Below are 12,500 nucleotides of genomic sequence, written 5' to 3' on the forward strand. Positions count from 1 at the left end.
CCTTTTCCATCTCTTGTTTGAATGTAGTAAAGACCTCGTTGCTTTTGGAAAGTGTGTTTTGGAACTCTTCAAACTTCTCGGTGTACAACGAAAGCTGGAAAAAAAAGAGATGATTCCAATACAACATGTTTTGGAAGCAGCATTTGACCTTGTAAAAACTCATCTAAGGCGCTGTTTCCAACTAGCATTTTTATTGATCCATTTACCAAGTGGTCAGTCGAGATGTAAAAGTACTGTTTCTAACTACCTTGAGATTTCAATCAGAAACTTTTCCCAAATTTCATCATGCTTAACAACTCTTTGAGGGAAACTATTGAGATGTTCTATCAGCATGTTAGCCAGATCAGACCAGTCTTATATGCTACTCACCTGCTGTTTCAGATGAACTTCCTGTTGTTTCATGAGCTCATACATCCTCTGAGACTCTGCTGCCTCTTTCAGGAGCTGGAAAAGAAAGAAACGAGACAATACAAATATTATTCAGTAACCGACCGCTCTGTCCAGATGGAATACACACAACAGACTAAGAATCAACTTTATTGTGCTGTTTAAGTAACTAAAGTTGCAGCATAGTGCCATTTATACTGGCCAATCAAACATTAAGACATCAAATTCACAGTGTGCTACACAACTTACAGTCTTTTTAGCACCAATATGTTCTCCTCCTCAAAAGATTTGTTCAGTAACTAAATGGCAACCATAAAAAATGAGTATTTGTTCTATTCATTCTGCATGCAGGTACTCTAAAATGACACCTTGATGGCGAGGTCTGTAACTCAGCATGTTAGTAGTGGAGAAAATAGCCTAGGCAACAACACACACACACACACACACACACACTTGGGGGCAGTATCACAGTAAACGTCTGTACGTTCACCTCCCTCAGTAAAGAAAAATATATATTTGGATTCCTGGTTGCTTACTTTTAAACCAAATGTCAATTACTTTTCCGACCTTAAATGTCTAAAAAAGAAAAATTTCCACAATTCTGCTAAAGCAAAATAAAGCAAACACTGCAAATTTAGGGAAGCTTGCTACTTTTTTAAATGGTTCTGATATACTTTGGTCTGCAAGGACACTTTTCAATTCTAGTTTTATATTAAATGACATTTTATTCACAAATAGAAAGGGCTCACTCGGCATGTGAACAATAGCAGTCATAGACACAACATGGCAGCCTGTGACTGGTTTTAGACATATTTAATTTTTACAGGGTTCCCACTCTTTTTAAAAACTGTTTTTCCAGGACATTTCCAAGAGTTTTTTTTTCAGACAATTCGATTCAAAAGTAGGACACAAAATGTCATACACGTTAGTAGTAGGTTTAGTACTGAATAAAACATGATTTTTTTTCTAATGCTGCTGTTAAAGAGATTTCAACAGCTGCTTATTTTTACCATCTAGAGTTATGCATCAAATAAGATGGAGCAGGCTTTATATAGTTAAGAGGTAAACCTTCTCAGCATTTCCATTATATCAATTACAGAGACCAATAGTTCTTGAGGTCAAAATATATAAAATATATATATATATATATTTTTTTACAGCAACACAACATAAGAAATGCTGTAAATGTTGCAGTAAATTAAGAAATTTTTGTCATTTTTGGCCACAATAATAAGAAATTGACTAATGGGTCTTACAATTTTAAAATGACAAACAAAATTCTAGGGGTGTCAAAATTAATTGTTTTTCTGATGCACCATGATGCAGACAAACAATTTGGTATCAGTTTAGTAATTATCATAACCGGTTATTTTGTACTGACGTCATTAATCTCATATGCGTTATATGGCTACTATGGCAAGGTAATTAAAAAGCAGATGCACAATTCACTGCTTGTGAGTTTGCTGGACAGTCTTTCACTGACAGGGTAGTACATCAGATCCCAGCTAAGAAAAAAAAAATACAATAATACCAACCAACCAACCCTCTCCTCTTTCTCTCCCTCCCCTACAAAATTTCCTCATATTCCATAACTTGGACAGGAATATATATATATATATATATATATATATATATATATATATATATATCCCCTGACTTTTGTATTAAATTCATTGATATTCTAGAAATCCCATGACCAGTATCATCTGAAGTCATCGAAAAATAATTGAAGTACTAAAAAAATGATGTGGAAACTCACAAAGTCCTTCTCTTTCTGATGCCGGTCCTCTGAGTCTTTGAGCAGACCCTGTGCCTGATGAAGCTTTGCATCTACTAGCTGCTGTTGCAGATCTTTCTGTTTGAACACCTTGTCAATATGCTAAAAGAAAAAAACAAGTCATACTTAAAATCAGTTCATCACTTAAAAGTCTTAATGGACGAATAACACTGTATACAAATAATAAAACCAAAGGCAACAGTCGATAAAATTATGCTTTACTACAAGCTAGTCCCACTATTGTGATTTTTTTTTTGTCAATTTTAATGAATGATTGCAAACTAATGTGATACATTGATTGAAGAGAATAAAAATACTGTTTATCTTCTTTCACTACATATACAATTATCTTCTACTTAACATTTAAAGCCTAACTAATAGGGATGTAACGGTATTGTAAATACCGTCATACCGCAATATTAATGTTTTTCGATATTACCGTAGTCGCATGACTCGGTAAAACTTTAGGTCTTCTTAGAAAATTTGCTCAGACGAATGAAGCGAACGGGAGGTACCGGAAACTACAATTCCCATCAGCCCAGGCTTGGCCCTAATCCCTTGCGGTCTGTTGTCGCTACAGATCCAGTAATGCGGAAATGGAGTGTGCTGCTAGAAGCGGGGATGAAAAAGAGCTGGGTGTTGTCGCCGCGCGCGTACTGAATAGTGGTGTTGTCGCGCGAGTTCTTATCAGCTGTGTTGTCGCGCGCGTACTGAATAGTGGTGTTGTCGCGCGAGTTCTTATCAGCTGTGTTGTCGCGCGCATACTGAATAGTGGTGTTGTCGCGCGAGTTCTTATCAGCTGTGTTGTCGCGCGCGTACTGTAAAGCGGGGACGGAGGGTATGTCGCGTCGCGGGGGCACTTTTGATCACTTTGGAAGGGAACTTTCTATCCAAGACTAAAAAGGGCATGTGCACTGCACAGGTTGAGCCCTGTGTGTGCACGTGCCTGCAAGTTGGGGAATAGGACTAATAATCAGTCATGGGGACTGCAGAAACACAGCACACTGTTCAGATTGATGCAGACATGAGATCTCTATCTCACTCATGGTTTGTCCTCTCAAGTGGGGGAAAGACAATGCACAACGTTACCCACTGCTGTCAACCTGGGCCAAGTCATATCTCTCTGTCCCAGAAACCTCAGTCCCAAATGAGAGGGGTTTTTTCTGTTGCAGGGGACATTGTAAATACCCAGAGATACCAGCTTTTACCAGATTATATTTATATGATAATTTTCCTTTAAACCCATCTCTATCTAAGTGAGTGAGTGATTAAATGTTGAATGTGATGAGTTTTCAACACTACTAAATTGAAACTTAATTTTTTTTACATGGTTTAATATTTTTTTGTTATTAAAATTGAAGTTCCTGTTTCAAAGCTTACAGATAGATGACTAATTTGTATGTCATTGACACTTTTGGCACTTTTTTGGAGTATTTTCATAAGTTTTGTTTTTTCCTGTAAATGATTCAATAAATACCGTACCGTGACATTCATACCGAGGTATTACCGTACCGTGAAATTCTGATACCGTTACATCCCTACTAACTAATAATGTTTCTGATTTAAAATTGCATTACTCTTCAATCAAAATTACAATGATGTTTTTTAGTTTTTTTTGTTCCGTCTCACCTCCTCTCGGAGCTCGTACTGCTCAATAAGCTTCTTTAGTTTGTCAGCCAGCTCCATGTTCTCCTGTCTCAGGTTTGCATTCCGCTCATTGTGCTGCTCCATCTGAGCCTGGATGTCATTCAGTGTCACCTGGAAGTGTGAAGTCACTTCTTTCCTTTTCTCCTCCTCCAATCGGGCACGTTGCACACCATCCTCCTGCCAAGTAAAGCAAACATAAAAATTAGGAGTGTGGCAATATTTATCATCTTTGATAATGTTGTTTGTTTTACCCATATGTAGGGCCAGACGGAATCTGCGGACATTTTTTGCTATTTCTGCTATTTAAGACATTTTGAAATAGTATGTTCAAATAAAATGCTTTGGAAAAAGCTTAAATTTCCCCCTTTTTCTCGACTCAGTCTCAACCAATTCTGCAGATAATAATTATGTCAACACATCTTAAAGAGCCCATATTATGGGTTTTTGAAAATTCCCCTCCATGTAGTGTGTAACACAGCTCTAAGTGAAGTGAAGTATCCAGCTAAGGCTTAAATCTGTAAGAATACAGTGTTTAAAACGGTTGATTCATCTATAAAAGAGTCGACTCATAGTGCTTCAAACGAGTCGCCTTGATACCGAGTCATTAGGTGTTTCGCCATGACGTACGAACGAAACCAAGTTATTCACGTGCACGCGTAAACCCGGGAGATTTCAAACCTGAGGCCCCGCCCTCTGACGCAGAAATCCAGACACACACACACACCCACAAACACACGCACACAAACATGCCGGTCGATTGAAGTCTGCAGATGGATATTATCGAGGGTCTACCCAAAGATGAAACATCAGCATTATTACCAAGCAGTTGAAAACTACTGGAAACTACATGCTACAAAGAATACTTCATCTGCGTTTGTTAAAGGAAGGATCAGTAAAAAGTAAGTTAACTTACTGATGGATGTCAGGATGGATTTTTCTTCCTCCATTTCTCAAGTGTAAGTACGTGCGATTAAAGTTGCCTCGTTTACTCAAGCTTGCAAATTTATTTAGTTGTGATTTGTTACTTGTAACCGCGTGTACTGTATCAGGTTAACTGGCTATATTCTCTTATCGCGTGCAAAGTCACATTAAAAATGCGACGCGTGCTGCTTTGTTTACGGAGCTCCGTGGTAGAGGTGTGCTGTCCCCGCGCCAGATTTCTGCATCGCGGGAATAAATTTCCGAATAAATCGCGGGAGCGGTCGGTAACGGGTTTAATTTGGTACGGGGGCGGGCTGTCTAGCAATATCCGTGATGAGAGAGAGAGCTTTGCCTGTGTGTGTGTGCTTGGTGCTTGTGTGTGTGTAGGTGCGCATGCGCGCGTATGAGAGAGAGAGAGAGAGAGAGAGAGAGAGAGAGAGAGTGAGAGAGTAAGAGAGAGAGAGAGAGAGAGATGTCTGTGAGAGAGAGAACATTGTCTGTGTGTGTGTGCTTGGTGCTGTGTGTGTTTATAGAGACAGCTTGGCTGGACTGTATAGCTGGATGATTTTTGGTTTTGTTCTCCCCCGCTCTTTAGCGGGATCCATCGCGGCGGGCAGAAAACGGTGCGGGTCGGGCACCGGGGCAACAAATTTTTCATATAAGCGGGAGCGGTCGGGTTCAGGCTAAACTTGGCGGGTGCGGGCGGAAGCGGGAGCGTTGTCGTCCGGAGGTGTGTGTGTTTTTGTGTGTGTGTGTGGCAGCTAAAGTCCACGCCTACACTATCGAGCGTGTATGAACTGTGATTACTTTCTATATTGCTGATTAGCTATTGGGCATTTCACTCTCTGACTGAAGGCAGTCGACCAATCGCGACAGACTGTCATCGGTCCAATCAGCGCAGATTAGCTTCGCGCTAAGGAGGGGTTTGGGAACAAATGAATCACTGGACGATTCATACGGGAGTCGCTGGGATAATTAGGTAAAAATAAATGCAGATTATAAGACCATGAAAGTGTTTTGACCTTGCATGCATATTAGACTGTTGTTGGAGACCCTTACAACCAAGATATGACCCTATTTCATGTATAATATGGGCTCTTTAATAAACGAGCACTATTAGAGTATAGATTACTTCTCTTCACATTATGCTTGCATTACCAAGGCAGCAATGCTTTTGTTTTATTAACAATCATTCCGGAGAGCTCTGTTATCACTTAACAGCACCATTGAAACTTAACGAGAGTGTTCGGTTCTTCTCTCTCAACCTAACTAGGCATGAACAGTCCGTCGAGAGTAAAACTTTTCTTAGCAGACAGCAGGTAAACAGAGTGAATAAATAGTGGGTGCAAAATAACACCCAGCGGGAACGGGACTGCAGTAATAAACCTACGTAAACATTTTTTATGCTGTATGTCCGGGTCTATATGGGACACCTCTTGGTCTAGACACAAGCCTCGAGCCATTAGTTAGTGACCACTGATCTAGGCTATCTTTGCAACAACAAAGATAGCCTAGATCAGTGGCTATTTTTGTGTCTGAATTTATATAAAGAGTCTGTTGAAACACTGACGGCAATGCACTATGGTTTGGTCTCACCTGTACTTTTCTTCTTCACAACTCTCAGAAACTCCACACGCACACAGACACAAGGAGCCGTGATGTCAACAACAGACTTACATACTAAGAGGTGAATGGACAGATCCTTGCATGTAAAATGCATGTGAATGGTAATCGGAAGTGTACGAAGCCAGAACTTTTTTTGCTTTGTTGCATTTATTTTAATCACCAAACCAATATTAATAATGCATATTGTGAACCGTGGATCACAGAGTGCACTGAACTGTGGGAGGACAAAGGGACGATATTATTTTTTTGTACTGAAAAACGTTGCACCCCTATCGCACACCCCTACTTTGAATTAAAAATTTGAATGTGCCATGCACATAACTCCTCCAGTGATCCCTCTTATCTTGTTATTTGCATTCAAATCAAGTTGGTGTACCTTAAGTGTGCGGTTGTGCCTCTGCAATTCTCGACAGAGACTTTCCAGTTTGCTGCGTGCCAGGATGGCCTTGCTGTGCTCATTTCTTAGATGGTCCTTCTCCTGAATGAGCTGCGTCTGCTTCTTCTGCAACACCCGCATCTGTTTCTGAGCATTACGGTGCTCCTCTAACTACAAGAAATATAACAGAAGAGGCACATCATTATAAGTCTGCTAATATGGGGTTGTCAAGACAGTAGAATATTAACATTCAATAGCATGTGTACTGAATAATTACACTGAAGAAAGTCACATAAGTGGAAATGTGGGCTGAAACTTCTCAGCACTTCCTGGTATTGTATTCATGTATAGAAACTGAAGCTTAGGCAGCTGAATGTCCGCCCAAAGGCTTAGGGCAACCGTGGTCCTATTAACCCTTAATCAGCTCATTTATACAGACAACACTGTCTAATCCCAGTCAGAATACATCAGCAACTCATGAAACAAGCACTTCCTTTGATCTACCTAAAAACTGTCTTTTATTTTTGGTTTTATTTGCCCCTGAACTTCATTTAGTAATGCCAGTACACTGCAAAAAAACATTTTCTTTCTTAAACTTTTTGTCTGTTTCTAGTCTTAATATCATACAAGCGAAAGTAAAATAATCTGTCATTGGGATGAGCAAAATAATCTTGTTATCGCTTTGATATTTTTACTTGTCTAAAAATTATTAACTCGAGTTTTCAGACATTTGGGCTGAAAATAAGATAAAAACTCAATATAAGAAAAGCATCTGTGTAGGTACAGATATTTCAATACAAAATGTTTTTGAAAATTTTACCATTATTGTCACTATAAACAATAATATATATATATATATATATATATATATATATATATATATATATATATATATATATATATTGTGGAAACATGAAACGCCACTATGAAATGAAACATGGACATTTTGAATGGCAGTATCCACAAAATACAAATTACAAATTTAAGAACCGCAAAACTACAACACCTAAAGTTTTCATTGCACACCTTTTGTATTCTTCACTTTTTTTGGAGAGAGGTCTGGATGCAGACCTGGTGCAGTTGCAATCTGAGCTACATGCAATGCTCACCTAACCCCACCTCTAAAGCCTGGTTTATACTTCTGCGTCAAGTGAACTCACGGCGCAGGCAACACACGCAGCTGTGCATTTATACTTCTGTGCGCTGTCTCTGTTGGTCTGCATTAACACTTCCGAAACGCTAGTTGGCAGTGAGGTGTAAATGTTCCTCTGTGTTGAGTTTCTTCGCTTTTGTTTTGCGTTTCCTGAACAAGTGACTCAAACTCGCTCATTTTGAGGCAGGAACCGGCGGACGTGCAACAGCTTTAACTATGAGGTAAACACAAAACAAATCTTTCCATCCGGAGCTCCTTCACGGGACTCCACACTTGTAAACAATCGCTACATTGGGTTCGCGCCATTCGCACGGCTCTCGGTCCTGCCCCGACTCGTCAGCGCTACCAAGCCAACCAATCACAGAGCTTGCGTGTTGTTTTTTGAGAGGTGCACGTCAGCGACGCCGACAGCCACGGCGAAGGGCATTGCATCAGCACCGTAGCATACGCCGGTGTTTGACGCAAAAGTATAAATCAGCCTTAACCCTAACACTCACAGTGACCTCATTAGCATCATTGTGCGCATTGTCTGACATTGCATTTCTGAGATATGCAATCTTAACTTGCATATCATGGCTGCATTCAGATACTATTAAGTCTATATTTTGTTGTATTTTGTACAAAAAAAAAATTCACTTTTAGTATTGGTTTTGCCACATTTACATTGTATTTAATGTGATTTAAATGCAAATGCAACTTTATTTAAAGAAAAATAGTGTTGACTTGTGATGCATGTAATGGATGTTTATTAAAAACAAGTTATGCAATATCAATTGTTGATAAAATTCAAATTTGGACCTTTTAACGTAGAGCTTGAGAACCCTCTGTTTTATATGCTTTGTTATAGTAAACTTTTTTCAAACAAAATTACCTCTGACAAAATATTAATGGATTCATGCCACCTCAAAATAAAATAATATTTATTTGTACTATTAAAAATTATTTTAATAGCACGGGTCAGTGTCTCATTCATAAAGACTTGCAAAAAACTTAAAAAAATAAGTCAATGAAGAACGTGTAACATGAAGACAGCTACTTGTCAAACTATTCTTGAAACAAGGAAGTTAATACAATATCTATAAGTATTCATTACTTTTTCTATCCATCTATCTAGACAGTATGCAAGAACAAAATACTGTTGGAGGTGATCATAATATAATCATTTCTTACCAGCTCAGCATACTTCTTGCAGAGACCACCCAGCTTCTCCTCTGGAGTGCTCAGTGTGTTGAGGGTCTGCATTAAAAGAGTTATCTCCTTCCCTACAATGCACAAGTATAAAACAAATTTTAGTTAACAAGAGGGTTTATTACTGGAGTTGACACATTTTATGCTTTGATTTTGATTCAAAAGCTCTCAATTTGATTGTCATAATTGACCATTTGGGTCGATTACTACAGGTTACCACTTCCTTGCAGTGTGAAATGACACTAATAGAAAACGAAAAAGTTTCTGAGGGTTTATGAATAACTAAATAATTTAACAAAGCTTTATTGATCTCTTTATCAAATACTATTTAGTTAGAAATTGATACAATAAGACAAAGTTCTTTAAAAACCTTCAGCAGTTCATGATAGTATGAATTGAACTGAACTATGAAAGTGACAGCTCATGAAAGGTACTGAGTGGAACAAAACTGGCCAACTATGAACATGCTGAAATATTAATAACTTTATTATACATTACATGCATTTTAATTCATATGATTTTGACGAGACTTTTTTTTTTATCTTTCACAGAGGCTACATTTATTTAATTAAAAATATGATATGCTCAGTTACACTGCAAGTAACTGATATATTTGAGTAATACCTCAGAGAAGGTGTGGAAAAAAGCAAGTTGAATGATATACATTTATAACACCTAGATTAACTTTTGTATTATTCCATCAGGTTCAGGAGAGTGTGTTGTTTTGTGTGCATGTTTTGGTTTTTAGTTAGAGTAGTTTAGTTAAGACGTTTGATACCTTGAAGAGGTTTCTTTTCATGCTTTTCATATTTAGTTTAGTTTGTTTAATACAGTTAGTACATTTTGATTTATTTTTTCTTTGATTTGAGCACCTCTAACCACCTCACATCCATCAGGTAAATTATTATTTATTCATTGTAAATATTTTTCTTTTACTGTACAATATTTTTTTTACTTGCTTTAACTGGAAGTATGGCCAATAAATAATGAATTGCAGTGATATTCAATCTTTAGTTGTTCGTTCAATCACTGGTTATACGCACACAAAATTATTATATGTTAGGTCAAAAATACCCTAAATAACATCTAAATGACGTAACATTAATATATTCGCCATATTATACATATTTACGTTTCAGAATCGCTACTCCATTTTTCATTGGCAGGTGATCACTATAACCACTATAATATGCTTATTTGGAGATCAAGAAGCATTTCTTCTCTTTGTCAAAGTTTAAAATGGTTTGAGCCTTCATATTTTTATAGCACAACATTTTTACAGGATCATTTCTTCAACAGAACAGAATATATCTGAAATCTTTTGAAACACTAACATTTTTACTGCTTAATGCATCCTAGTTGAATAACAGTATTAATGTAATTATATTTAAGGTATTAAATTGGTAGTGTACATAACTGACAAATAAAGTCAATTCGAGTATGTAAAGTATTTTATACCAACTCACCCAGTCCCTTCACTTTCTTCTTCTCCTGCAGCTTCTTCTGATCTTTCTCTACACATCCGTTGCCATTCAGTTTGGCTTCCTCCTGCTTGCCGTTTTCCTTCTCAGACAGCCCATTGACTTCCACACCATTGGTCACGGCGGCATTCTTGCTGCCAACACTGCCATCCTCATGACAGTAGGTGCTGAGGATGTCCTCCAGCTGTCTGCTCAGCTCCTCAGCCATATCACAAGAAGAAATTGCCCCAGCCTCTGCCACTGAACACAAGAAACATGCGAGATGAAACACTGCATTGAAAACAGCTTTTCCACAACAAAAGTTATAGATGTAAAGTTGGTGTTTTGTGTCATTTATGGCCCCTATCATTTTTATGATGCAGAAAACGCAAAACTGCAGAATCCAGCCATTAAAAACAGAATAAGCTGCACAACACAATTTCAAGAAATATTTGGATAAATCAAAAGCAGTGCTGAACATCTGATAAACCGATGAATGCATGTGACAATTAAACTACAAAAAATTTTTTATATGAAGTCTGTCTGTTCTGCATTAATAAACAGCATGATTTTGTTTGTATATACATTCATACTAAAGCACTTGTCACCATATATAATATTTAGATGGTAACCCAAGTCACTTTACAAGCATTTTATTCATTTATTTTTTTTTGAGAATTACAATGTCATGCAAACAGAAACTCAAGTGTCTCCACAACAAAATGGGACAGACATATTTCGCTATTGTAGAATGCACTTTTAAAAGTGATATTAACTAACAGTTTAACAAGTACTGTAACTGCCTGGTATACTTTTGGCAACAGTGTATTAATTTATAATTAAAAAACAAATAAATAAATAACTGGTGGTGTCAGGAACACAATTTAACTAAGGAAAAATGGTGAAGGTGTTTTTTTTTTTTTTTTAAGAGAGCAGAATAAAAAAAAAATTTTTTAAAAACTTAGCAGACAAATAAAATAAAACTGAATGAAAAAAAAAAGTTTAAATGCATTCCATGTTTATTACATTTAAAAAAAAAATAAATAGAAAAAGATTTATGTGCAACTAAATAAACACCATAATTTTAATTGACTTGATATGCTTTTTGATTTAAACTTTTTAAATAAAGAAAATAATTATATAAATAGAATTTATTTTCTTAAAGTTTATTTTTATATACTGTTTAAAATAATACATTTGATTTCCGCATATACATCAGCTTAATCAGTACTTAATCAGCCAAAACTGGAACTAACAAACCAAATTATGATAACAGTAAAAACATCTGTACACCCAAGTTTATGTTAGGGAAAAATGTTAGATACAATATGGGGGAACAAAAAAAAAACATTTCTAAAATGTTGTTGATGTTTTGTAGTAATTTATTTTGTTGCAATATTTAACTTGATTTTACTTATTTTTTCATTTCTAAATATGTTTGGTGACTAAAATATAATTTAAATAAGCATATCTGTTCAATAAATCTGTTTTGTTCAAATGCACCAAAATATTTTGACTATATTTACTGAGAAATGGATAAAAATATTAATTTTCAAAATGCTGTGCAGAATAGTACAACACTGATAACATTCAGTCAAGAAAAATATTAATGCAGAATAAAATGGGTATTATGAACAGAATAAACTAATTTTTAATATGAAAGGGAGAAAACTTTGCTTTGGAAAATAAAAACACATTCCAAATGACAAAATCATATCATGTCCCTTACAGCCTTCATCTTTGTTGGCTGGTGAGCCGTCCGGCTGTGTTTCAGCTTCTTTAGGGCTGTTGGTCATCTCAGATGCAGGCGTGCTCTCCTCAGTATCATCTGCACTGCTATCAGCTGCAGGATCCTCCATTTGCCTCTGCATGGCTAATTTATAAGCAAATACTAAAACACACAATGCACAAGTTAAAGACTAACAAGACGACACGCTTCATCATAAAACAGCTTGAAGGTTTCGG

The 12,500-nt window shown here is 36.8% G+C and overlaps 1 protein-coding gene across 4 annotated transcripts in view; it reads right to left on the bottom strand.

The window, feature by feature from the left end:
* txlna (taxilin alpha) overlaps positions 1-12,500 on the bottom strand; it is a 17,417-nt gene that overhangs the window by 4,383 nt on the left and 534 nt on the right. For 2 of the 4 annotated variants that reach the window (NM_001099230.1, XM_073930573.1), the window contains 8 exon segments: positions 2-94; positions 370-444; positions 2,147-2,266; positions 3,794-3,988; positions 6,735-6,905; positions 9,058-9,149; positions 10,542-10,796; positions 12,265-12,426. In NM_001099230.1, coding sequence (NP_001092700.1) covers positions 2-94; positions 370-444; positions 2,147-2,266; positions 3,794-3,988; positions 6,735-6,905; positions 9,058-9,149; positions 10,542-10,796; positions 12,265-12,406 — 1,143 coding nt within the window. In that variant the 5' untranslated portion in view covers positions 12,407-12,426. 4 annotated transcript variants of the gene reach the window in all.

The sequence above is a fragment of the Danio rerio genome, chromosome 19 (genome assembly GCF_049306965.1).
Source record: "Danio rerio strain Tuebingen ecotype United States chromosome 19, GRCz12tu, whole genome shotgun sequence".
In the NCBI taxonomy this organism is placed as follows: Eukaryota; Metazoa; Chordata; class Actinopteri; order Cypriniformes; family Danionidae; genus Danio; species Danio rerio.